The sequence below is a fragment of the Coregonus clupeaformis genome, unplaced genomic scaffold (genome assembly GCF_020615455.1).
Source record: "Coregonus clupeaformis isolate EN_2021a unplaced genomic scaffold, ASM2061545v1 scaf0480, whole genome shotgun sequence".
Lineage (NCBI taxonomy): Eukaryota > Metazoa > Chordata > Actinopteri > Salmoniformes > Salmonidae > Coregonus > Coregonus clupeaformis.
Window position 1 is genome coordinate 305,541 of NW_025533935.1, and position 26,910 is coordinate 332,450.

General features: G+C 44.3%; 1 protein-coding gene across 1 annotated transcript; it reads left to right on the plus strand.

Annotated features, from left to right (window-relative positions):
* On the plus strand, positions 1–26,910 carry LOC121540845 (tripartite motif-containing protein 16-like). The gene is made up of 6 exons (XM_041849956.2): positions 1–597; positions 7,846–7,941; positions 25,416–25,649; positions 25,823–25,982; positions 26,108–26,167; positions 26,402–26,910. The coding sequence occupies exons 1-6, from the start codon at positions 1–3 to the stop codon at positions 26,908–26,910; spliced, it is 1,656 nt and encodes a 551-aa protein (XP_041705890.2).

A 26,910-nucleotide genomic window follows, 5' to 3' on the forward strand; every position in this document is an offset into this window, starting at 1 on the left:
ATGGCTCAGCAGGGAGTTCTGCTGGACCAGGACCAGTTCTGTTGTTCTGTCTGTCTGGATCTACTGAAGGAGCCGGTGGTTATTCCCTGTGGACACACTTACTGTAGAAGCTGTATTGAGGGCTGCTGGGATCAGGATGTTCTGAAAGGGGTCTATAGCTGTCCTCAGTGCAGACAGACCTTCACTCCAAGGCCTAATCTGAGGAAAAATAACATGTTGGCTGAGGTGGTGGAGAAACTGAAGAAGACAGGACTCCAGGCTGCTCCCCCTCCTGCTCTGTGCTATGCTGGACCTGGAGATGTGGCATGTGATTTCTGCACTGGGACCAGAAAGCAGAAAGCCCTCATGTCTTGTCTGGCATGTCTGGCCTCTTACTGTGAGACTCACCTCCAACCTCACTATGAATCTCCTGCTTTCAAGAAGCACAAGCTGGTCAAAGCCACCGCACAACTACAGGAGAAGATCTGCTCTCATCATGACAAACTACTGGAGGTTTACTGTCGTACCGATCAGCAGTGTATCTGTCTGCTGTGTACAATGGATGAACATAAAGGCCATGATACAGTGTCAGCTGCAGCAGAGAGGACTGAGAAACAGGTAAGACCAGAACTACTTGTTGGTGACTGTCTGATAAACAAATAATTAAAGATACAGTAGGAACTAAGGCTGTTTGAATATGAGATCATTCAAATGAAATCGATCCAAGGCAGAACAAATATGAACACAAACCTTGAGTATATGGATATGTTAACGATTAGTTACCGGAGTGTAACTCCAGTTCTATGAGTGGAGCGGAGCCCCATAGGGGAGCTCTGCTCCTAGTGGTTTACCCTCTGCCCTACGGCAGCAGCAGCCTGAGACAAAATTATGCACACACCTACAGCCAATAGGAGTACAGGTGTCCCTATAAGAGGGGATGCCTCCCCTCAATCAGCCTCCCGAGATATTTTTCTTCAGCGAGACTAGAGAGGGTCGGCAGGGCCTTAAGTCCTATGGGGCTCCGCTCCACTCATAGAACTGGAGTTACACTCCGGTAACTAATCGTTCTATATCGTGGAGCTCCGCCCCATAGGGGGAGATCTGCTCCTAGTGGTTTAAGGCGGAGCGTAGCGCTCCCAAAATGTACTCCCTGCCGAGCCTAACACTTCCCATCGAAACGAGAAAGTCAGGCCTAGCAATGGCTGCAACCGAGTCCCGCAGTACTGCAACTAAAAACCCCTACGGGCGTCACAATATACCGCGTCATCGGTTAAAGACCCGCCCCACCTAGTCCAATGGCAATGCCAATGACTAGTGGGCAGATCACCAGAATAGAAGCCATACTAATCTGTACTAGCAGATAGATGTGCCTCAATATCCTGTGAAAACACTACCGACCACTAATGGAATGACACCAAGTGTCACTCTACATTGTAAACGCGGTAGACCGCCTCACTCACTCAATGGAATCCCAGAGATTAGTGGGCAGGAACAAAAACATGAGTCATACTAACTGAACAAGCAGATAGATGACCTCACATTCTGTTAATCAACACATGCCTCTACTGTACTGACCCTGTCAGTCAGGATTCATGCCACAAAATATGTTTTCCTATCCAAAGCGGACCTGATGGAAACCCTGTCCATAGTCCTGCTTTTCCCTCTCTTCCTAGCTCAAGATCTCCCTTCAGCTATGCTGAGTACAGACCGAGCCAAGGAGTTAGAAAACACATCTGTCAAAAAACACGTCTTCCTAACCAAAGCGGACCTGATGGAAACCTGTGTCCACAGTCCTGCTTCTCCTCTCTTTCTTGCTCAAGATCTCCCTTCAGCCACGCTGAGTACAGATCGAGCCAGAGAATTAGAAGACATATCTAAGAGATAGAAACGGATAAATGGAGACGGCGTCGACCAGGATGCTGCTCTACAGATATTCTCTACTCCTGTTCCTCTGAAAAGGGCAGTAGAAGCCGCTACTCCACGAGTGGAGTGAGCTCTGATACCCTGAGGCAATTGCCGCCCCGCTGCCTCATAAGCTGTCTCAATGCCTTCACAAAGCCAATGAGACAACCTCTGTTTTGAAAGTGCTCTACCTAGTGCAGCCGCACCGTGACACACAAACAACTGAGGCGATGACCTAATCGCTGCTGTGCGCTCGACGTAACACGCCAAAGCGCGTACCGGGCACAGGCGATGGAGCTTTTCCTCACTCCTCTCTCTATGAGGAGGAGGAGAAAAAGCCCACAGCTCCACAGTCTGTGACCTATATGAACTCTTAATAACCTTCGGCACAAATGCCGGGTTAGGACGTAACACTGCTCTGCTCAGGTCACCATTGATGGCCAAGCAGTCAGGTCTCGTCGAAAGAGCACACAAATCACTGACCTGCTTAGCTGTAGTCAAAGCGAGCAACAGTGCTGTCTTTATAGACAGCATCTTGAGGGGTATTTGATTCAATGGCTCGAACGGCGACTTACATAGCGCTCGAGTACCAAAGCCAATCCCACTGAGGAAGCGTGACTCTAGGTGTTGGCCTAAGTCGCCGCATTCCTAATAGGAAGCGTTTCACTAGAGGGTGGCTAAAGACATTGTCTCTGCCAAAACCCTCATGACAAGCTGAAATCGCTGCTGCAAACACTCTAATCGTGGCAGGCGATTTTTGCTTATCAAACATGAGCTGTAGAAAAGAGAGAATACTCTCCACCTGACAGCTCATGGGGTCTACACCTTGTGTGACACACCATCGTGAAAACACGTTCCATCTACTGGCATACATCTTAGAAGTGGAACTGGCACGTGAACCCTGTATGGTCCTGATCACTGCATCAGATAACCCACGGCGCTCTAGCCTGTCCCTCTCAGCAGCCAGGCCTTCAGTGGTTGGCCGATTATGGGCAATTTCCCTATCGTGCCAGCCGCCTGAGACAACGCGTCCCGTCGATGTGGAATTGGCCAAGGTGGCGCAATCAACATCTGACTCATCTCCGCAAACCAAGGAGCCCCCGGGCGATCGGGCGCTATCAGTATCACTGACAGCCCCCCTGACCTCACCCTGGCTAGCAGTGGGAGAATGCAGGACAGCGGAGGGAATGCATACAGGAGAACTCTCGGCCACGGTTGGTGCGCAAAGGCATCCCTTCCCAGTGGCGGTTCGTCCTGTTCCCTCAGAGAGAACCACAGAGGACATTGCGCGTTCACGCCTGACGCGAATAGGTCCAACTCGGCTCTCCCGAATTGTTCCCAAATCTGGAGAACAATGTCTGGATGCAGACACCACTCGTCGTCTCGAGGACCCCCTCTTGACATGAGGTCTGCTCCTACGTTCAAGTAGCCCGGAATATGTGCTGCTCTCAATGAGCGAAGATGCTCGTGAGCCCACAGCCACAATTCCTCTGCCGCCCGATGGAGAGCAGGAGACCTGACTCCTCCCTGGCGATTTATGTGGGCTACTGTGGTCCGGTTGTCTGACCAGACCAGCACATCGCGACCCCGAAGGGTAGACGCGAAGTGGGTCAGAACCAGTCGAACCGTTTCCAACTCCAGGAGGTTGATGTGACGACCTGATTGAGGCCACACACCTCCTATCGCTTGTGTCTGACATGTCCCTCCCCATCCCGTCAGGGACGCATCCGTGAATACTGGGATGTGAGAGGACATCTTTCCTATCGGGACTCCGTGCGTGAGAACGCGCGAGTTTCTCCAATAGTTTAGGTCTGCACTGAGCGAGAGGGGAACCACCACCAACCGATGACGTTGACGCAATGGGTCTAGTCTTAGTTGGGCGAACCATCGCTGCATCCTGCGCATATGCAGGAGTCCCAGCGGAACCACAGAGTGGGCTGATGACATGAGACCCAAAAGTGACATGATCGACAGCGCCGTCACCGTGTGATTCGGACGACACTTCCTTAGGGCTAGCAACAAGGCTACCCTTCGGGGGTCCGAGTTTCGGGCCCTCATCCTCACAGTGTCTAGCTGTATCCCCAGGTAGACAATCTGATGAGTGGGCCAGGGCGCGCTCTTTTTCCAATTCACAGCAAACCCCAGACTTGTGAGATGCATCACTGTCTGTGTTGTGTGAGTGATCGCCAGCTCTGCTGACGGGGCGAGAACCAGTAGGTTGTCCAGGTAGGCTAGTAGCCGTATTCCCTGACGACGCAACGGTTCCAATGCCGCCTCCACACACTTGGAAAATGTGCGAGGTGCCAGGGCGTACCCAAATGGCATCCTCGTGTATTCGTACGCCACCCCTTGAAAGGCGAACCGCAGAAACTTCCTGTGACGCGGCTGAACCGGCACATGAAAGTACGCGTCCTTTAGGTCTATGCTCGTACAAAAGTCCCCTCTCTGGACACATTCCAGCAGACGTTTTGTCGTTAGCATTCGGAAGGGCCGTTTGGTTATGCTCTCGTTGAGAATGCGTAAATCCAAAATCGGCCTCACTCCCCCCGTCTTTTTGGGCACTAGGAAATAAGGCGAATATAGCCCTTTGTTCCTTTGCTCCCGGGGAACTACTGTCACCGCCTCCTTCGCCAAAAGTTCCGTAATCTCTGTCATCAGAGCGGCCACTTTGTCTGGCGTTTTCATCACCGTCTCCACCACTCCCCTGAACGGGGGTGGGGTTCGGTGGAATTGGAGAGCATAACCCTTCTGCAACGTCTGTTCTAGCCAGCGTGAGAGGGTGCAGCTTCTTCGCCACTGCCAGCAATGCAGAGAAAGCGGCTGGGCGCGAAGCTGTGGTGCATCCAGTAGGAAGGTCCTGTATTCCTCTATGGCCCTTACCGCCACTGTTCCCCAACATTGAAGTGGTGGAACAGCCCAAGGTGGGCCTCCCGTGAAAGGGAGAGGAACTATCGATGCGTTCTGAGAAAGAAAGAGGAGTAGGGGACGTCGGTTAAACCCGTAACCGTCGTATTCCTGCCCTCCTTGAACGCATCGCGGGTCTGAATTGCGCTGACCGAGGCCACAGCCTGCGGCAGGGCACCATCCCCAGCAAGCGATTGCGTCATCTTAGGTGACTGTAATTCGCTATCAGAGCCCTTCACTACAGTACTCCTAGAAGTCTGTAGTATGAGGTCTCTATGAGGTAAAACAAGGCGGCGCCTTGATACCTTCTTGACTTTCACCTTCTGTGTGTGTTCAACACTGCACCCCTGGTGGGTTGATTCACGCTCAGTGTGGTGAGTACTGGCTCTTTCTGTCAGGGGAGCTGATACTTTGGTTATACCCATAACGCTAGTAATCCTGCCCTCCGTGAGCGTAGCATGGGTCTGAATCGCATTAACCGAGACCTTGGTCTGCGATAATGCGCCGTCCCCAGATAGCTGCTGTGTTACAATGCCTGGGGGCGCCGACACTCTGGGCACCTTGGTGACCGCGGTAATCGGGCCCTCCGTGAACGCAGCATGGGTCTGGCTCGTACTAGTGGAGACCTTAGTCTGTGCTAGTGCGCCATCCCCAAATAGCGGCTGCGTCCTCATGTCAGAATCTGACCAGGACTGCTGCCTTCTATGTAAAGCACTTCTTATACGTGAAGTGTGATGTGACGACCTGATTGAGGTCTTCTGGATACCTACTCTTAGTGCCTGTTCAGCAACGCACCCTCGTTGGGCTGAACGGCTCTTAGAGTGGTAAGGAAGAGAGGGTGAGATTGGAACGCTCTCGGACGTATTATGGAAAAGAGGCTCTTTTTTGACAAAGTCAGGTGGAACCAACTCTTTATTAAACACATCAACAAAGGCATTAACATCAACACCCATCCCTTCAACCGAAGGGTGGGGGGGAACAGTGGGCACGTTCGACACCATCGATCGTCCTCCATCCTCTCCCCGCGTCCCGTCACGTACGCCTCCTCTTGCCTCCCTTGGAGGGCCAGGTCGGCGTCCTCGTCACCTCCCTCGCCGGCTGTAGTGGGGCTACCGTAGCTGCTGGGAGGGCCGGGCCCGTTCCCTTGCTGCTCGTGGCCGCCGGATGACGCCGCCTCGTCGTAGACCCCGGTCTACTTAGAGGGGCGGAGGTAGATGGCCTTTGGGGAGGAGGGGGGCCGAGTCGTCCTGCCAACGGCAGGTGCTTGGCCAACTGCTTCTTCTCCTCCTCTAACTTAGAGAAACGCTCCGTCGCCTCTTTGACTGCGACCCCAAAGAGGCCGTCGTCAGAGAGGGGGGCGTTCAAGAGAGACGTCCTGTCTGCCTCTTTCATGGATGTCAATGACAACCAGAGGTGTCGTTCCCCGACCACCGAAGTGGCCATGGATCTCCCCGCGCAGACTGCGGACGCCTGTGTCAGGTGGAGTATGGCGCCAGAAATTCTGGACGCCTCCTCCACCTCCTCCGGTGCCATCTCTGTCTTACCCGTGGTTAAACGGGACAGAGAGGCCGCCAAGAGGGCAATGTTGTTAGCTGCTGGTACAGCTTGGGCTCCCAACCCAAAAGACTTCTCTAACAGCTCTGCTGTGAGTCGGTCCTTCTGGGATGGCAACGTGGCCTTCTTGGAAGAGGTGGAACCCGGTACGAGATACGCCACCATGGCGCTCTCTAACCTGGGGATTCCCTGACCCTGAAACCTTCCTTCCACTCTCGTGAATGGGAGATACGCTTTTACAGGCGAACACGCCGCTAAAGGTGCCTCCCACGAGCCCTCAACGTACCTAGCCAAAGAAGGCATGGCAGGAGCCACTGGCTCTGCCGCCTTCCTTGGCCTGGAATAAGGACCGCCCTCCATCATATCAACCTCCGGTGCGGAGGGAAGAGGGGGCAGCCTTATTACCAGCCGTTGAGCAGCTCTCTCAATGAGACCTGGAAAGTCCGATCTCAGAGAGGCTGCAGCGAAAGAGAGAGCTTCTGATCTCTCAGAGCTCGTATCGCCTTCGCTATAGGGACTACAAGCCCTCTCGCTCTCCAAAGGAAAGGGGGGCTTGAAAGTATGAGGGACGGGGTCCGACTGTTCCATTGGAATGCCAGACCCTTCCTCAAAGTCCCTATCTTCCCCCGAGTCTGCGCCGTCGGACGACGCCTCTGAAGCAGAGGCTAGTATCGACAGCACATCCTCAAGGGGGATGTCCTCCCTGAAAAACGCCCAACGCTGCTTCCTCTCCTTTAAAGAAAGGAGGGCGCAGGAGGCGCAATTCGGGGGACTGCAGACGCCTTCCTTGGCATGCTGGGATCCCAAACACACGAAACATAGGTCGTGGTGGTCACCGGCCGCCATGGAAGTGCATCTGCACTGAGCTCTGAAAAGAGCTTTTGGGGGTGGAAAATCTCCCGGTGTGCTCATTTAGACGACATTGATGACTGGAATATCAACGGCGTTTTCGTCCTGAGTCTTCGTGCTTCGTCTCTTCTTGGCTCTTCAGTCTAGTCATCCAGTCGCTGAAGAAAAAGGGAGGCTGATTGAGGGGAGGCATCCCCTCTTATAGGGACACCTGTACTCCTATTGGCTGTAGGTGTGTGCATAATTTTGTCTCAGGCTGCTGCTGCCGTAGGGCAGAGGGTAAACCACTAGGAGCAGAGCTCCCCTATGGGGCGGAGCTCCACGATATAGAACCCAGATTCTCCAAATGTATCACCATTTTCTAAAGTCAAACACCATTATCATTCGTTATCAAATACCATTGTAATTTGTTGTCAAACATCATTATCATTCTTTATCAAACACCATTATCATTCGTTATCAAACACCCAATCAGCTCCCCTGTTTTGTGCACTGTTAAAACTTTAATCATTCACATAACAACATAATCTAATTTCACACAGACACTTCCTCAACATATTAATCCCTATCTTCTATGGGCCCTATGTCACATTACTATACTATTGATCTACTGGACAAATAAAGCTTGATAGCTCATTGAAGAGTGATTCTCCACAGAGGCAGCTGGGGATGAGTCAGCAGAAGGTCCAGCAGAGATTCCAGGAGAGAGAGAAGGAGCTGAAGGAGCTCCAACAGGCTGTGGAGTCTCTCAAGGTGAGTATTGTTGACCAGAGGAGACACACCATTTCACTTCTCTCCTCCAGTCAGAGAGAGAGAGAGCGGTAGAGGGGCCTGTCTCCAATCTCACTGACCCCACTGTTGGGAACAGGCTGTCTGGACCCCTTTCAGAGAATAGACTGCTTAATGTCACCGACGGGATATGAACCCGGGTCTACTGAGGGAGAAACCAACATCTTGACCGTAACACCAAGAAGACATTCCCTATTGGGTTGAGGGCCGACACTGATTTTGAAGTCGCAGGCGGGGCTACCTCATCACATGATCATGAGCAACCATGACCGACTCATGTCCCCTATACATTAACATGGAGCTCTCTCGCTCTCTCTCTCTCAATTAAATTTGAAGGGCTTTATTGGCATGGGAAACATATGTTTACATTGCCAAAGCAAGTGAAATAGATAATAAACAAAAATGAAATAAATAATCACAAATTAACAGTAAACATTACACGCACAAAAGTTTCTAAGGAATAGAGACATTTCAAATTTTATAATTCAAGTGCAAACAGAGTGAGACGTGCGCCAGACCGAGTTCTGGAGGTGAAATGGAAATGAATGAGGGAGAGTTAAGTGAGGTAGAAGGTGTGATGAAGAGCTCAGAACCAGAGCCTGGCATCAATGGACATGATAAAGAAGAATCTGGTGCAGTAGGAGTTACATTTTTGGATTAAGTGGATCCTTGCCTTTTGGCAGATTCATTTGTGTTTTCAGGGTTGGTGGGAAAGGAGTTGGGCGCAGTTGAATCAGTGATGGTAACCTGTAGTGGACTTGTGATATTTGTTTGTGTTTCTTCTGACCAGAGGGAGTGAGTGCTCCGTGTCACGCAACTTCGGTCAAGATCTGTTTCTTGCTTTGTTCTTAGGAACAGGACACCATTGAAAGGAGTGATTTCTGGGGTAGCGTTAAGAGTGGAGGTGGAGCAATTGAAGTTGAAGATTCCTGGTGTTTGTGATGCCCGTCGTTTGGTGGGACGCAGACCCGGTGGTGAGCGTGGTGAAACAGAGGAGTCACTGTCAGTCCTTTTGAGTTTTGAGTCTTTACCCGACAATGTCATGTTAGGATATATCAGTTATCCTGACAGAGCTTTTGTGCCGAATCCACTGCGCTATTTCAGATGCAACGTTTGTCATGTTGCAGCAGTTTGTAGGAGGGAGATTCCAAGATGTGGGAAGTGTGCAGGAAGGCATGGGATAGAGGATTGTGTAGTTTCGGTGGATAAAGTTGTGTGTTTCAACTGTAGGGGTGCCCATGTTGCTGGGAATTGGAAATGTCCGGTGCGAGAGAGGCAGGTTGAGGTGGCTAGAGTCAGGATGGGTCAAGGGTGAGGGATCCTGAGAGGATCCCTGTGAGTGGTAGATCTGTGCCAGCACAGAGGGATAGGCCAACTAGTGATATATGCTTCAGTAAAGTTAGCTTCTTAGCGTTCATAGCAATGGTTATCAACTGTACAGCAGAAATGGAAAGTAAATCACATAAAATAAATATTGTGGTGGCAGCTGCAGAGAAGTATTTGGGCATACAATATTTGACTTCAGAACAGTTCCAGGGTGTGTTGAGTGGTGGTGTCCAGTCCTCTCAGGCCGATGGCATGGTGCAGGAGCAGATAGGGTCAAAGTAGTGGAATGGGGTAGTGGGCTTTTAATGAGTGTAGGGATTTTAGTTGGATTTGTATTATTATAATTTCCCCTTTTCCCATTTTGAATCACAAAGTATAATTTATTGATGTTATAGTCCAGTTGGGGGCGGTTATTCAACATATTGGATGCCAACCGCCGTTAAACTCCAAAGAGGAAGATGTTCTTCGATATTCCAGTGTTGCCAACTTAGCGACTTTGTCGCTATATTTACCGAGTTTTCAGACCCCTCTGACGTGAAAGCACGTATCGTTCTTACTCTTCTCAACGAGCAGCGGGTGCTGCTGTGGGCCCCACCCCCGTCCCAAAGCACTCACAGGCGGCCCAGTCCTCTCGCAGCAGTCCCTCCCAGCTGCAGTCAGAGCAGGAGATGTTCACCCCTCCGCGTCCAGACTGCAAATGAATGGCTTACATTCAGGGCGGGATGTAAATGTAGTTTTTTACTCACTTTTTGTCTCTCCCACGACGTTATTCCTCTCTCCTACAGCGTCCATCACAATTACATGCACATGGCCAATTATGCAAATTAGGTTAAGACTTCTAGCGACTTTTAGGACAGCCAATAGCTACTTTCCTTACTGAGGAGTTGGCAACACTGATTATGGCTCTGTACAGTGTTGTAATGATGTCTCTCTCTCGCGGGAGTTGGTTGTGTGAGAAGGGCTACTATTATTTTTCTTTACTTTTGGTTCTTGTGTATTTTCTGAATTTCTTTACCCATGGTGGAGGGTTTTTTATTGGTTTTGTTAGAAATTGCGTAATTCAAATATGGTATTGGAATAAGAGAAAACATAATCAAGAGATATTCAATCCAAGCTAAATTTATTATATGCAAAATGTATGTATGATAAGTATGATGGTTCGTATACGGGCTCACTGAAATACCACGCAGGGCAGACAGAGAACTTATCCATTGTTACAGGCTGTTCTTTAAATACCCTGACAGTTTTAGTTCCCGCCCTCTGCTGGGCCTATCAGGGTAGAGACTGAGCATGGTTTAGACTTGCCCAACCTATCGCTGGCGCTCAGGCTGGTCCCAGCCCCTTGGCGCTCCACTGTTGCACACTGTTGCCAGGCATCAGTAGTTATCATCACAACCTGTAGAGTCAGCACCCATAGACACCGTTCCACTGTACTCTATGTACCTACGTTCAAGGACGGTTCACAGATCACAAAGAGGCAGTGTAGTCTAATATTTTGAGACACAAGTTCTTATCTCCCCCTACTCCCTAAAACAGCTCCTCACATTAATCACAACTTGTTAGGTGAAACAATTTATATCAGTACAGTACAAACCCTTCATGCTTAATCATCAATGCATTCCTTCCAAGGTAGTCATCACATCCAGCTATGAGAAAACAAATCCCCACAGTTTCCACTGTTTATCGTTTAGAGTTGAGGGGGAGTAGGGGTAGTTTGTTAGCGCGGCGTGATGGCCTCAACCGAGTGGAGAAGAAACGCTGTCGCTTCGGGTGCGTTCTGGAGAAAGGTGTGGAGGAAGTTTTGCTCATGGTTGGCGAACAGGTGGGAGCGGAAGATCTCCACTCTGCATCCAGAATGAACAAGGCGGGGGTTGTGTTAATGAAAAAGGTGAGTCTTGTTGCCCAGCTAGTTGCGAGGGGTGTGTTGGTGCAATGTTTTGTTTCTAAATAACGCAGACAACAGCTAAATGTAGACTTCAAGGTTAAGTAGGGTCTTAGCTTGACCTGGCAGCCCTGGTAGGCAGGGTTTGCTAGCACAGATAGATTGTGGTGTTTTGAGTGTGGTGACTTAATATTAGTGCTAGTGCAGACAGTATGGGGACTTAATATTAGTGCTAGTGCAGACAGTATGGGGACTTAATATTACTGCTAGTGCAGACAGTATGGTGACTTAATATTAGTGTTAGTGCAGACAGTATGGTGACTTAATATTAGTGCTAGTGCAGACAGTATGGGGACTTAATACTAGTGCTAGTGCAGACAGTATGGGGACTTAATATTACTGCTAGTGCAGACAGTATGGTGACTTAATATTAGTGCTAGTGCAGACAGTATGGTGACTTAATATTAGTGCTAGTGCAGACAGTATGGTGACTTAATATTAGTGTTAGTGCAGACAGTATGGTGACTTAATATTAGTGTTAGTGACAGTAGTGGTGCGTGGGTAAAGTCACTGGGGAACCCAAGCCAGAAAAATAAACCATATTACAACATACTGTATGTGTTGTTTGCTCTATAACTTGTTCGTTTATATGTTTTATGGAAAAAGGGTTGGAAATAGGTGTCTCCATAATGACAACCTAAATAGCCATTACCTACAACTGGTAAATAGTTGTCACAGCGTGTGTGTCTCCCTCATGTGACTCAGCCAATAACTATAGTGCTCTCTCAACACACACACACACACACACACACACACACACACACACACACACACACACACACACACACACACACACACACACACACACACACACACACACACACACACACACACACACACACACACACACACACCCACCCACCCCTTCGGCCCTCCCCACCACTCACTCAGCATCAGCCTGCCTCACTGCCTGACAGTCAGCAGCAGGTCACATTGAAATATATATAATTTAAAGAGAAATACCATGGCGGCCACGGTGCAGCTTACAAATAGCCCAGCAACCCACGCCCAGTACATTTTAACCTGCGACATCGTTTTCAAAGTAGCCCTCTTTGGCTAAAAAAATGCCAACATGGCAAAACTGCTTGCGACTGTGATATATAGGCTAAATAAATTCAACCACACCTTTGTTTCATCACAAAACTGGAGAGCAACCAACCTTTATGCGGTGAAGCAAACAAAGCATATTGCATGTAACAAACAGTTACATGACCTACAGCATGGTCAAGAAAGTTCATGTTTCGGACTACTAAACAACTATAGATTTAGAACCATGGAGAGTTATTGCAAGTAGCAAAGAAAACAGTAGCTGCCTCCACTATTTCAGCCTCATTTCAACTTCAACATTTCAACATCATCAAATCACCTATGCTTAGCCTTAATACAGTGACAACTAAAACATACCAAAAACAATTTAGTTCAATCAACGTAAGCTAAATATGATGTGGTTGGCTGTTATGATGAGTTTCTAGGGTATCAAGTAATTCATGATGCAAGAAGATATTTAACACTTAGATGGAGAGTTAATACAAATATTTAATAGATTCGGTACAGGGTTCATCTAACAAAAGGCGCGTGCTTCTCGTCTTCCCATTCGAACTACTAGACAAAGAAAATATCTCTCTTCTTATAGTCGCTGTTACATATTGCTTCCACAACATCTGTTAACCCTCACTGGGCACTCCCTTCTTTGATGTTATTACCTTGTACCCCAAGTCAGTATATCATGTCCATCAATCATTCTAAGATAAACCTCAGTAAGCTCCCTCAACATAATGGAATCCTTGGTATTCAGACACTGTGGCACCAAGTCACTTATCTACTAAATCTAACCTTGTTCCTACGATACTGTGAAATTACATCATAACAATCCTTCATTTTTTTCTTTCTTTGTGGTAAGTAACATTACTCAGATATAACATTACTTAACCCCAACAATTCACATATAACTTCATATAAAATAAAATCTTCTCCAATCATTAGTATATATATGATTAGAGTCTAAACTATGCTAGATAACTGAGAATTCATCCCCCATCTACTTTCTATACCTGAATCCAACCAGATTCTCAATATATTTAATCAACAAAGGGATAAACTCTCAGTCACTTAGCTCATTCACTATCAAACCTCTCAAACCTGCTATGTAGTCAGTCTGAGTAAAAGATAGATACATGATGAACTATTATATATTCATGCTAAAAATCTATGTAGTCAAAACCTTACTGATATATAAGGAAAAAATCCCACGTAGACCATCCCTATTTCTTAAATGACAACCTTGTATACATCATTTTCAAATATACCCATCCTCTTACACCTGCTACCAAGAAAAACATACATAGAAATACATTCTTACCATCATGACATCATCCACACAAATACAATGATACATGACACTCTCTAAATTACATGGATATTATAATATATTCAGATGAATATATCTAAATAAAAATAACGTCAATCTTCTTCATCCATGTTCATTCAGAGGAACACCAAGCTTTTCTCTGGTCACTTGGGGCGCTAACTGATCGACTGAGATAGTCTTGTTTCCACATCTTCAATCCTGTAAACATTAAATTCCACGTTATACATTCCCCATTCCTCAATCAACATTATCAATGGACTCTACACTGGAATAAGATGATATTGATAAGATATATAATATTTCCCATAGCTTTAGTTAAATTCCCAAGACCTTCCTAATCCTGATGGTAAGTATATACAACATGCATCTCCCATATAATCGCATACATTCCCCCTTTATCTACTGTAATAGCATCCAATGCTATGCGATTATCAATTGAATAGTCTAATAAGTGACATTTCAGACCCCATTGCTTGAAAATCCAAGACTGTTAACAGCTACAATGTTCAACTCTGTTCAACCCTGACTGTGTTCCCCTAATATGCCTGAGGAGAGATACACAAGATAACACTCTGTTTTCAGTCCCTGTTAAATCAGTACACCCTTGGACTAGTTAGGATTGAGGAATTCAACCAAAATCAGATCATATGAAAATAGCACAAACATTCCTATGTCTCAAATACCAAAACCCCATGATAGGAACCAATTAAGTTCTTGCCTAGCAACATAGATATGTACCACTCTAAACATCCATATCAATACCACCCAATACTTCAAATATATATAGTGACTAATATGTTAATACGGTAACTTAATTATCAACATATTCATGATTTCAGTCACAATCCTCACATTAACTTACAGTGAGGGAAAAAAGTATTTGATCCCCTGCTGATTTTGTACGTTTGCCCACTGACAAAGACATGATCAGTCTATAATTTTAATGGTAGGTTTATTTGAACAGTGAGAGACAGAATAACAACAAAAAAATCCAGAAAAATGCATGTTGTTATAAATTGATTTGCATTTTAATGAGGGAAATAAGTATTTGACCCCTCTGCAAAACATGATTTAGTACTTGGTCGCAAAACCCTTGTTGGCAATCATAGAGGTCAGACGTTTCTTGTAGTTGGCCACCAGGTTTTCACACATCTCAGGAGGGATTTTGTTCCACTCCTCTTTGCAGATCTTCTCCAAGTCATTAAGGTTTCGAGGCTGACGTTTGGCAACTCGAACCTTCAGCTCCCTCCACAGATTTTCTATGGGATTAAGGTCTGGAGACTTGCTAGGCCACTCCAGGGCCTTAATGTTCTTCTTCTTGAGCCACTCCTTTGTTGCCTTGGCTGTGTGTTTTGGGTCATTGTCATGCTGGAATACCCATCCACGACCCATTTTCAATGCCCTGGCTGAGGGAAGGAGGTTCTCACCCAAGATTTGACGGTACATGGCCCCGTCCATCGTCCCTTTGATGCGGTGAAGTTGTCCTGTCCCCTTAGCAGAAAAACACCCCCAAAGCTTAATGTTTCCACCTTCATGTTTGACGGTGGGGATGGTGTTCTTGAGGTCATAGGCAGCATTCCTCCTCCTCCAAACACGGCGAGTTGAGTTGATGCCAAAGAGCTCAATTTTGGGCTCATCTGACCACAACACTTTCACCCAGTTCTCCTCTGAATCATTCAGATGTTCATTGGCAAACTTCAGATGGCCCTGTATATGTGCTTTCTTGAGCAGGGGGACCTTACAGGCGCTGCAGGATTTCAGTCCTTCACGGCGTACTGTGTTACCAATTGTTTTCTTGGTGACTATGGTCCCAGCTGCTTTGAGATCATTGACAAGATCCTCCCGTGTAGTTCTGGGCTGTAGTTCACCGTTCTCATGATCATTGCAACTCCACAAGGTGAGATCTTGCATGGAGCCCCAGGCCGAGGGAGATCGACAGTTCTTTTGTGTTTCTTCCATTTGCGAATAATCGCACCTACTGTTGTCACCTTCTCACCAAGCTGCTTGGCGATGGTCTTGTAGCCCATTCCAGCCTTGTGTAGGTCTACAATCTTGTCCCTGACATCCTTGGAGAGCTCTTTGGTCTTGGCCATGGTGGAGAGTTTGGAATCTGATTGATTGATTGCTTCTGTGGACAGGTGTCTTTTTACAGGTAACAAGATGAGATTAGGAGCACTCCCTTTAAGAGTGTACTCCTAATCTCAGCTCGTTACCTGTATAAAAGACACCTGGAAGCCATAAATCTTTCTGATTGAGAGGGGGTCAAATACTTATTTCCCTCATTTAAATGCAAATCAATTTATAACATTTTTTACATGCGTTTTTCTGGATTTTTTTGTTGCTATTCTGTCTCTCACTGTTCAAATAAATCTACCATTAAAATTATAGACTGATAATTTCTTTGTCAGTGGGCAAACATACAAAATCAGCAGGGGATCAAATACTTTTTTCCCTCACTGTATATGTTTCAAACAGTATGATTCAACAATGTCTACTCAAAATAAATCATATAAGTGTATCGTAAGACATTACCATAACGTATCGCTGTTTTAATCTAATACCTATATAAGACAGTTATCTCAATTGGACAAGCAATATCCTTCATGCTGAAAATATTTATACTAATATATACTAATGATTTACTTAAATCACTCAGTCATCTTATAAATTATAACCAAAACCACATTACTTAACTTAACCAAATTTAGAATGACAATTCTTAGTGATTCACATTGGTCCTATCACTAAAAAATAAAAACCCTAAACTTTTAGCACCCATTACAACTGTCAGACTGTACACGTAAATTAACATACAGTACAAATATCCATAATTCTATTATGACCTTCCTAATCCTGAGAATAAGTACAGATCATTATCTCAATGCATTCTTAGTATGTATTATCAACACAGCTAAGCAACCCCTTTTTTCTCCGGCACTTAAATCTTCTGCCGTCTCTTCATTATGTTCTTCAGACAGCTTCATAGTTCAAAATGAATTGCCCATGACAATGGCCCAACTTCAATGTCTCATCCGAGTCACCACCATCCCTACAACCTCATTGTGTCTTGTCCATTTGCCAACCATTATGCCAACAACATTAGAAATGTTGTATTTGAACATATCTTTCCTCCATTCTCACTCAATGGTAGACTCCTGTCCCACTCCCTCGATATAAAAACATGAGCAAATCTGTCGATAGCTTCACTTGGCTGTTGTAGACCGGTTGCATGTAGAAGTGGTACTATACAGGAACGTCTTCAACGCCTCTGATATTCATCTTCAGCCGGTTCAGAGGTTTTGTTTTTTTAAGGTTCACACCATTCTAGGCCAAATTATCCCTGCTATGCATCAAGACACTATCTGTATTTACCTCAATAGAAGACAGAACATAACAGTTTAATTGAGTTCATTCCTAATCCATATAAGCATTGACTATATTACAAATGATTATGTTTTACCAATTATTCTTAATACCAATTTCTAATATACTCCCCAATTTCTGTTAGGTGAACCCTCCAAATACAGAGAAGTGAATGGTGTGACAGTCAGGTGATTCTTTAAATTCTGGTAGATCTTGAAGTTCTTGGAGGTCTGCAGGTCTGTCCCTCCACTGAGGGAATCAGCCAGAACACGTAGCTCATCAGTAGCATTCCTCTTGACATCATCTCCTATCACCTGATCCTTGTCAGCTCCAGCATCCTCAGCTCCCTTATCTCTAGGTCGTTGGGTTCCTCCTAGTAGTCTGTTGCAGTGGTTTACATGATACCAGGTCGATCTCCCCTCTATCCATACCTCCGTTGGTGTAGACTGGGTGACGATGTATGGTCCTTTTAGCTCTGACCCTTCTTCCTTCACTAGGGTCTAGGATCATGCAGAGTCCTTCTCCATTGATCAACATCGCTCTGTGGAGTGGGTCCTTATTGCAGCATTCAAATAGGGAAGTTGACAGTCCCAGCTGCAAAAACACACAGACACAGACACAAAAGAAAACAATGCTCCGCAGTGGCGGTGCCATCTTCCTCCTCTGGGTTTGAACACTCCTACAGTGGGACACATAGATGCAGGTATCTCTCTCTGCTACTTTCCCTTCCATCGAGGTAGCCAGCAACACCTAGTACTGACCTCCCCACCTAGATTCTGTCCAGCTCTTACTTCTGTAATCCTCTACTAGCACAAATCCTCCAGGGTGCAGAAAATGCCCAGATTCTCCTGTTAGGTTGGGCAGAATTGCCTTCACCCATGGGAAGAAAGTATTCAGAACATTGTTAGGTTAGGTGAGACACAGTATGCTACTTTACCCTGTCTTCTTATCAGTCAGGAGAAGCCTTGAGATCAGGAAGTGCACATTATTGCAGCCTGTTGCAGTCCACTAGTGTAATAGAAAGGCCTCCTCTACATCCTGCCTTATACCTCCATTACATTTTCACCTAAAACATTTAATCTAACCCATAACACATTAATTACTACTGCTCATACTCCTAATAAAGAATTTGCATATTTACCAAAAAGCCTCATGCGAGCAGTACTTCCCCCCCTTTGGACACATGACTCACTTCGTGATTTATGCGTTCAAAAACAAAACAACGACATTGTTTGTTAAACCAAAATAATAAATGACAACATTGATAATACCTTCACTTACTTGTATCCCATAAGGTAATTCAAGAATAGCAAAATTGACTAGCGACAGGTATCCCTCATTCAGGGATAGCGCTCTCTCTCTGTCCTTGTCATGGTCCGAATCATATTTGTATATATATAGGACTATTGCCAAATTATAAACTTCTTCATAATTTTCATTTTTATAAATGACCCTCAACTCGGTATAATAAATTACCTTAAATTCCTCATCCCATGCCTCTAGGCTTTCCAGTGTGGGTGATCAATTCACACTAGAAAGTCAGGACAGAGTTATGAGGTCATTCAAACCCTTCAAAGAAGTGTTTAATTCTATAGTACAAGCTAATCATTAACAACAGTCAAAACATTTCATAAATGTTATGTATCCCAAGTGTACAGTAAGTTCTTCTTAAAAGAAATCACGTGTTTACCCAAAACTTACTCATAAAAGAAAGAGATTTCATAAAGCTCCATGTGTGTGCTCCTTTAAGACTTATTACCTTTGACCTGTTAAAACCCCCTAAAATCTAAATAACAACCCTATATAACCATTGTAATAGGTGGGTTGTGTGTGGTTATTTGAAAAACCCAATTGGAAAACAACAAACAAAAATAGCCAGGCCTTATTTAATTTGGTAGCTCCCTTTTACGGCCTAAGTATAAAACTGCAGAATTTTACTAACCGCTCCCCCCAGCCCACAGACTTGGGAAACATTCCAATGAGAGATAAGGACATCCCCTTTCTCCTGGAAGAGAAAGTATATATTTAGTTAACATTCAGTTATAATCAGCAATCCAAAAATAGTAATTACACACAAAACATGATGCATATATACACCGTTCTACCTCACATCAATAATCGTTTGTTTTAATCGAATCCCTCATAACTACTCCAGACGACGATTACATAAAATCTCTCAAAAGATAAAAAACCAATCAAGTTTCTCTGAGTTTACAATGAGTATTTGTAATTGATTACCCTTCAGACTTCATCCTCTGTAATTATCACAATGATTATTCAACCCTAAATCGGATTCATTTTATCCCATATCAAATTATCCTAGTATCGTTACTTGATCATCAACATAGGAAATATCTGTTTCCCCTTATATTGTTCCTGTCACCCCTCTAAATGACATATTTCATTCATTTGCCAATATAATCAATTACTCTGCGTAAGTAAGCCGTGATATTTTATCCCAGGCATCTATTAAGAAAGTTGTTTGAAACGTTGTTTCCTACTATTCCCTCAACATATACTGTAGGGGCCTTACATCAATCCTGGAAGAAAAGACACATCAGATAATACCACGTTACATTAAGTTCACTACACCTTCTAATATAAACCTATAACCCCTTTCCGGTATTGTAATCTTCGCAACCTGTTGCATTGATGTATTAAAATATAAACCTATTGTTTAATAAATACAGAACCTACAAAGAGTTGGTGCTGCCCTACCATCTTAATAGTCAAAACTACCTGCCATCCACTGTTCAACGTAACAGAAACAGATGATCATTTTATAATTAATTAACTGTCTGCATAAATCACTAGTGTTTAAACAAACTATAGAATTTAATAATAATAATACAAAATTGTCAAAGAACGTTTTATATTCAACAATCTAGACATGTGCTCCTCATTACCCTCTGCGTCCTTTACATCCTGATATAGCCCAACTAGCACGACTCTCTTTCACCCGTTTATTAAATCATGGCATTAGTAAATTATATCCACAAACCACTACTACCTAATAACATATTTTCATTGACCTTACCAGAAAGAATTATTTTAATACCAGTCTATTCAAACAATCCAATTCAACATTTCTCATCTCCCAAATAACCTACTTCCCTACTTCAAACAATCCAATTAAACATTTCTCATCTCCTAATTAACCTACTTATCCTTCTAACACAGAAAACCCTCAACAATATCTATTATTCTCTGTCGCTGACTTTCCATCTAATGGTACTTTAGCGTATGACAAATTATTTTTAAGTTATAGTCAGTGATGCAACTTTAATTACTATGTTATCCTATGCCGCCATGTGTTGGTAAGACAATCCCTTTCCTATAATGTTATCAATTCACCCAGTGATCTAGGTCAATAGCATCAATGTAACAGTTTTGCTTTCGTCCCTACCTGGGCTTGAACCAGGGACCCTCTGCACACATTGACAACAGTTGCCCTTGAAGCACCATTACCCGTCGCTCCACAAAATCCACAAACCTTGCAGAGCAAGTTAAACAACTACTTCCAGGTCACAAAGGAAGTTACGTCACCAATCGAAACGCTACTAGTTCACACCACTAAGTAGCTAGCCCTTCCACACCGGTAACATTCACCCCCCTTTGACTTCCTCCTTATTCACAGCAATGAGTGATCCTTATACACCAAACGTAACCCGTAATGACACTTACAGCTCTCTCACGTTTCAGCGAGCCCCAGTGGCTAACACCCGCAGACAAAAACATGGAAACTCTTCCATTCTTACTAGTAGACCAAATAAAACCCATTCTCAAACAGCGTTATGCATTTACCTCTATCGTAGGGTTTAAAAACTAACTTAACAACATTAACAATCAATTGCTGTAGTAGCTTCATGTTTGGTTCAGTTTATCTGTTACGATATTGGGTCAGTAATATTTCTGTAGTGACCTCAACCAAAAGTTGCTATATTCCTCAGTCAATGTTATCTTTCATACTCTGCTTCCTTCCAACACTGCTTCATTATCCCTGGTGTTTGTTTAATATTCCTTTTATTCTCTGAGTTCCCTTGCTTCACTTCCCATTAAGATAAGACACTCGCTTCTCTGTGCGTCGTCACTATACCCTTGTTTTCTCTTGTTATCAACTAAGATCATAGCCACAGCTCTTATGAAACCACCAATCCGCCATTATTAGAATACAGCAGATCTAGGTAACTGTCCTTTCTAAGTAGGCTACAAGTAACAAACCAAACACTTGCTGTAGTTGAGAAGCATATATTGAATTTACATCCATAGTATCAATATCCAATTTATGGATTGACATTACGCCACCATTCTCAATCGTTTAATCTAGCAAACCCGTAGGCAACGCAAAAAAAAGATCTACTACGTAATCGTCTCGCTATTCCTGTTAAATAAGTGAGTCTTTCCATTTGAACCAAGCACGCTACAAACCTTCCATTCTACATCACCAAACCGAATACTTTGTAGTATCTGTCTAAGCAACACATACCAACAGTTGAATTACACTCAGAAACCCCGATTTTACTCTATGCAATTGAAATGAAACATAAATCCCACAAAATAGCACAATTACACTGGTTTATCATCTTACCCTCTGATACAAAATGAAGTTCCTTCACTCCACCACCTTAGCTCCGCAATGATAATTAGTTTAATGGAAACCCTAAATTGGCTTTGTACTACATTATAAGTTATGTCTATAAATTCCACTCCTTATGGGCAGTTTATTCCTTAAACCTTATCTCTATCACATGATCTAACAACGGTAGAAACTTAGAAAACCCGTATTCATTGTTTCCCACCCATGACGTACGTCTACGTTTGGGTGAGCAAGTGATTTTCTCACTTCTCTAGTAATCGATTACAAACATAAACTTCATCCTATTTCCACATCGTCACAAACTCCATATAGAACATTAGAATCTTCTAGGTACTCACATCAAAGAATACTTTCATGTTTTCAACGATTCCCACTCCACACAAATCAACCTCTTCAACCATACTCCCAGCGGAACCAAAAAACGGACTTTAGTTTTCCGGACACTGCCCCACCTGTCATGGAATCCATCCAGAAAATACAGACTTTTCCACTACTCTCTAAAACAGCATCACGCTCTCCATACCACTCCTTGATATTCTATGACCTAATTCTGTTATATATCGAAACTTCTTATCCAAACTTATATCAAATTATCATATCCATTTCTATAACTTATTATGCACCCTTCAGATTAAAAGTACTTTCTGCTCTTTGTTCATATGATAGCCCATGTTGTCCCATTCAATTACTTAACTTCGTTAGCTGACTTTTTCTCCTAATGAATTATATTTCCATGCCATCGTGCGCTCATTAAATCGCATGCTTTATACGCCTCTTTCATATAATCTTAATCCCATTTCGTGTTGCTTACGACGATATTGTCAATGATATATTTTCGCGCTATCTGTAACTTATCCCTTTAAAGAAAAAACGTACTCATTATCTGTCCATGCTGATAAATCACTACGATATGGTCCCACATAGAAAAATCCTAATTTACTTAACATCCATTTGCACAGTCTGATTTACATTACTTTTACAAGAGACTTGTTCTAAATGCGGATTTGCCTGTAATCATTTAATCAGTTCCTGTCTCTCTCTTCGAGGTAAATGAAGCTCTGATCTACCCTAAATGGTGACTGTTTTTTTTTAGATACCAGTCTACTAAGCTGGCCATTCATTACTTCAATGAGTTAATGCAATATTATTAATCAAATACTTGAATCAAATCCCCAACTTGATCTTTATAAAAATTCAGTTTGCCACTTTTGTCATTGGTGCTATTTATACATTCGTTACAGCTCAGCTTTACCACAGATAAGCAGAATTTGACATAATCAAAAAAATTAAAGTCTGCTTACCTGTTAGTTCGGCTGTAAACTGCATCCTGTGCGTTCAGACACCAATCTGTTATGATGAGTTTCTCGGGTATCAGGTAATTCATGATGCGAGAAGATATTTAACACTTAGATGGAGAGTTAATACAAATATTTAATAGATTCGGTACAGGGTTCATCTAACAAAAGGCGCGTGCTTCTCCTCTTCCCATTCGAACTACTAGACAAAGAAAATATCTCTCTTCTTATAGTCCCGGTTACATATTGCTTCCACAACATCTGTTAACCCTCACTGGGCACACCCTTCTTTGATGTTATTACCTTGTACCCCAAGTCAGTATATCATGTCCATCAATCATTCTAAGATAAACCTCAGTAAGCTCCCTCGACATAATGGAATCCTTGGTATTCAGATTGTGCGGCACCCAGAATCACTTATCTACTAAATCTAACCTTGTTCCCACTACACTATGAAATGACATCATAACACTGGCCATGGTTCTGATTTGTATTTGTGTGTGTTCATAGTGGCGCACAACTCTAAGTTCCTGATGGAGACTAAAGGGGAAAAGTAAGGTTCTGCCGGAGTCTTATTTTATTGATCCTGGAAGGTTTGTAAGGTCAGTACAACACGTGATGAAGAATGAGGGGTTTAGTGTCCTCTCACCCAGGAAGTGGTATAGGCTGAGAAAATGGGTCATGGGTTCTTAAGGGCATGTCTTCAGAATCTGCTTAAATTGATGGTTTTTTCTGGCACTTTATGGTCTTCTCTACTGGTTTCTGATTGTGGTGTATTCCCTCCCACCTCTGTACTGTACCGTACGGACGTGGGCTGGAGGGGACCAGCATGTGCTCTGTTGAGGATGGCTGACGCTTTGGGGCTGGATCAGCAGCTCTTCATCATGCGGCAGGAGAGACTCAATACAGCAGCGGTCTCTGATTTCTATGCTGCAGCTGCTGAGGCCCACACGAGAGCGGGGTGTGGTGCCTGGGCCATGGGTATGGGAGGAGCCCATCTTCCACAACCCACTGATCCCTTTGAGGTCCACTCATTCAGCCACCCTGCAGGGACCTTTAATGGCAGCAGGCATCAAGAGACTAGCAGACCTGCCACTGCCGGGTGGTGGGGGGTGGAAATCCCCCAAGAGCTGTCACAGCAGGTGGGACTAACGTCTCTTAGGCTGCTGGAAAGAGTTACCTTTATTTAACCAGGTAAGCCAGTTGAGAACAAGTTCTCATTTACAATTGCGACCTGGCCAAGATAAAGCAAAGCAGTGCGATTAAAAACAACAACAACACAGAGTTACATATGGGATAAACAAAACGTACAGTCAATAACACAATAAAAAATCTATATACAGTGTGTGCAAATGTAGTAAGTTATGGAGGTAAGGCAATAAATAGGCCATAGTGCAAAATAATTACAATTTATTATTAACACAGGAGTGATAGATGTGCAGAAGATGATGTGCAAATAGAGATACTGGGGTGCAAAAACACCAATAGCTGGTTGGCTCGGGTTGACCTGGGAGTGATGTAGATTTTTTTGTCGACTATGAGATAAAACTGAGTTAATCACGAACATATGGTTAGAATTCTCTGTTGCTAGGCAATAACTCAATTGGGTCATTTTACTGTGTTTGTGTGAAGTGGGAATCTGACCTAGGGTCAAATTGCTCGCTCTTAGTTAAATCCATGGCTGTCCTATCTTATCAGAGACTGAAACCAGACTGTGGCCTTTTGTCTCTCTCCTCAAACAAAGTGGAAAGAGCGGAGCCAGGGTTGAAACAGAGTTTAGGCTGAACCTTTGTCTCTCCTTGGCTATCTTCTTGATTGATTACAGCATGATGGGGTGGGGGTTGTGTCTGTTTGAAAGATTAAGTATGGACCTGTCATGTCCAACAATCAGTCTTCAGGTCAATCCAGGGAGAGCCGGGGTTGAAATAAATGTAAACTGAACATGAGTGTTTTTGCATGATAAGGGCGTGATTGATTGTAATAATATTGTTTCTAAACTGAAGGACAGTTGAATTTAGCCGCCATTATAGACAAAGGAAGTGGGCGGAGCGATAGAGAGCGGGAAACGGAAGAGGGAGTGATTTTAAGCTAGGATGTGTGTGAATGGGGGCAGAAAGGGAGAGGGTAGACTACTCTGCAGACCAGTCCGGCTTTGTTGAATTGTAAATAAAGTCAAAATCTTGATTCTACAAAAACTCTGGAAGAACTTTGATTTTTAATATAGTATAGTGTCCGTTTTCTGCAATGACAGACTGTTCTTCTTTTTTTTTCTGTGTTGCCAGGGTAATGCCATTACTGTTCACGCCTTAGGGTTGAGTTTGAGTTGTACAAAATAATCAACAGTGTGGAGATGTTTCAGGAGGTATGGGGGCTCAGGGGGGCTGTCTGGTGTTGGGTACTGTATATTGTGATTGTGTGGAGGTTGTGGTGGCACGTAATGGGTTTTTAGGAGGGGGGGATGTTAGTGTAATGAGGATTGCTCATTAATGTAAGACATGTCAGTCTCACACTCTCTCTCTCTCTCTCTCTCTCTCTCTCTCTCAACAGTGCTCTGCACAGGCAGCAGTGGAGGACAGTGATCAAATCTTTACTGAGCTGATCCGCTCCATTGAGAGAAGGCGCTCTGAGGTGAAGGAGCTGATCAGAGCCCAAGAGAAGGCTCAAGTGAGTCAAGCTGAAGGACTCCTGGAGCAACTGGAGCAGGAGATAGCTGAGCCGAGGAAGAGAAGCACTGAGCTGGAGCAGCTCTCACACACAGAGGAACACATCCATTTCCTCCAGGTAACTAAACTGTCTTCTTACATGTGATATGAAATTAAAACTCTCAATCCTTTGGTTCTGTAACTCTCTCTCTCTCTCTCTCTCTCTCTCTCTCTCTCTCTCTCTCTCTCTCTCTCTCTCTCTCTCTCTCTCTCTCTCTCTCTCTCTCTCTCTCTCTCTCTCTCTCTCTCCAGAGTTATCAGTCTCTCTCCAGTATCAGTGTATCTTCAGACTTACCCAGCATCGTTGTTCGTCCTCTTCAGTACTTTGGAGATGTCAGTAAGACTGTGTCTGAACTGAGAGAGAAACTAGAAGACTTCCTTAAAGGAGAATGGACCAAGATCTCCACTACAGGTGTGTTGAAAATAATAAGAACATCAACTTTAGACCATTGAAAGTTCCCTACTAGTCATATACATGTGGAATATGGTATGATGATAACATTCCCTCTCTCTGTGAATGTGTTTGTGTGTCTGTAGTGAATATAGTGGATGTTGTACTGCCTCCAGAGCCCAAGACCAGGGAACAGTTCTTACAATGTGAGTCTCTTTATTCTGAAGTAACTAAGTCTCTTTTTACTGGCACTCCTAACAATCCCTCTAGAAATATATAGCAATAGTAGATCTAATCAAAGACTGGGTATCTATCTGACTCCTCATATTTCTCTGATTTGATCTCTGCTGTGCTCTAATCAAAGACAGGGTAGATACAGTATCTGACTTAACTTATTGTTCTAACTCCCCTCATTGGTCTCTGCTCTGCTCTTCTCCCAGATTCCTGTCAGCTCACACTGGACCCAAACACAGCACATACACACCTCTCTCTGTCTAAAGGGAACAGAAAGGTGACCTATAAAGGCCAAGTCCAACCATATCCTGATCATCCAGACAGATTCACCAACCGGTGGCAGGTTCTGTGTAAAGAGGGTCTGTCTGGATGCTGTTACTGGGAGGTGGAGTGGAGTGGTAATGCTGTTACAGCAGTCTCATATAAAGACATCAGCAGAACAAAGACAGATGGTGGATTTGGAGACAATGACAAGTCCTGGAGTTTACAGTGTTGTAGTGATGGTTATTGGTTCAGACGCAATAATGTTTTGACTAAAGTATCAGGCCCTCAGTCCTCCAGAGTAGGAGTGTACCTGGATCACAAGGCAGGTACTCTGTCCTTCTACAGTGTCTCTGACACAATGACCCTCCTCCACAGAGTCCAGACCACATTCACTCAGCCCCTCTATCCTGGGTTTTATCTCTCTGGTACTGCTGAGCTGGTTAAACTGTAG

Coding starts and splice junctions, on each gene's coding strand:
- LOC121540845 (XM_041849956.2), top strand. CDS start 1: ATGGCTCAGCAGGGAGTTCTGCTGGACCAGGACCAGTTCTGTTGTTCT. Junction 598..7,845: donor CAGAGAGGACTGAGAAACAG/GTAAGACCAGAA, acceptor GATTCTCCACAG/AGGCAGCTGGGGATGAGTCA. Junction 25,650..25,822: donor AACACATCCATTTCCTCCAG/GTAACTAAACTG, acceptor CTCTCTCTCCAG/AGTTATCAGTCTCTCTCCAG.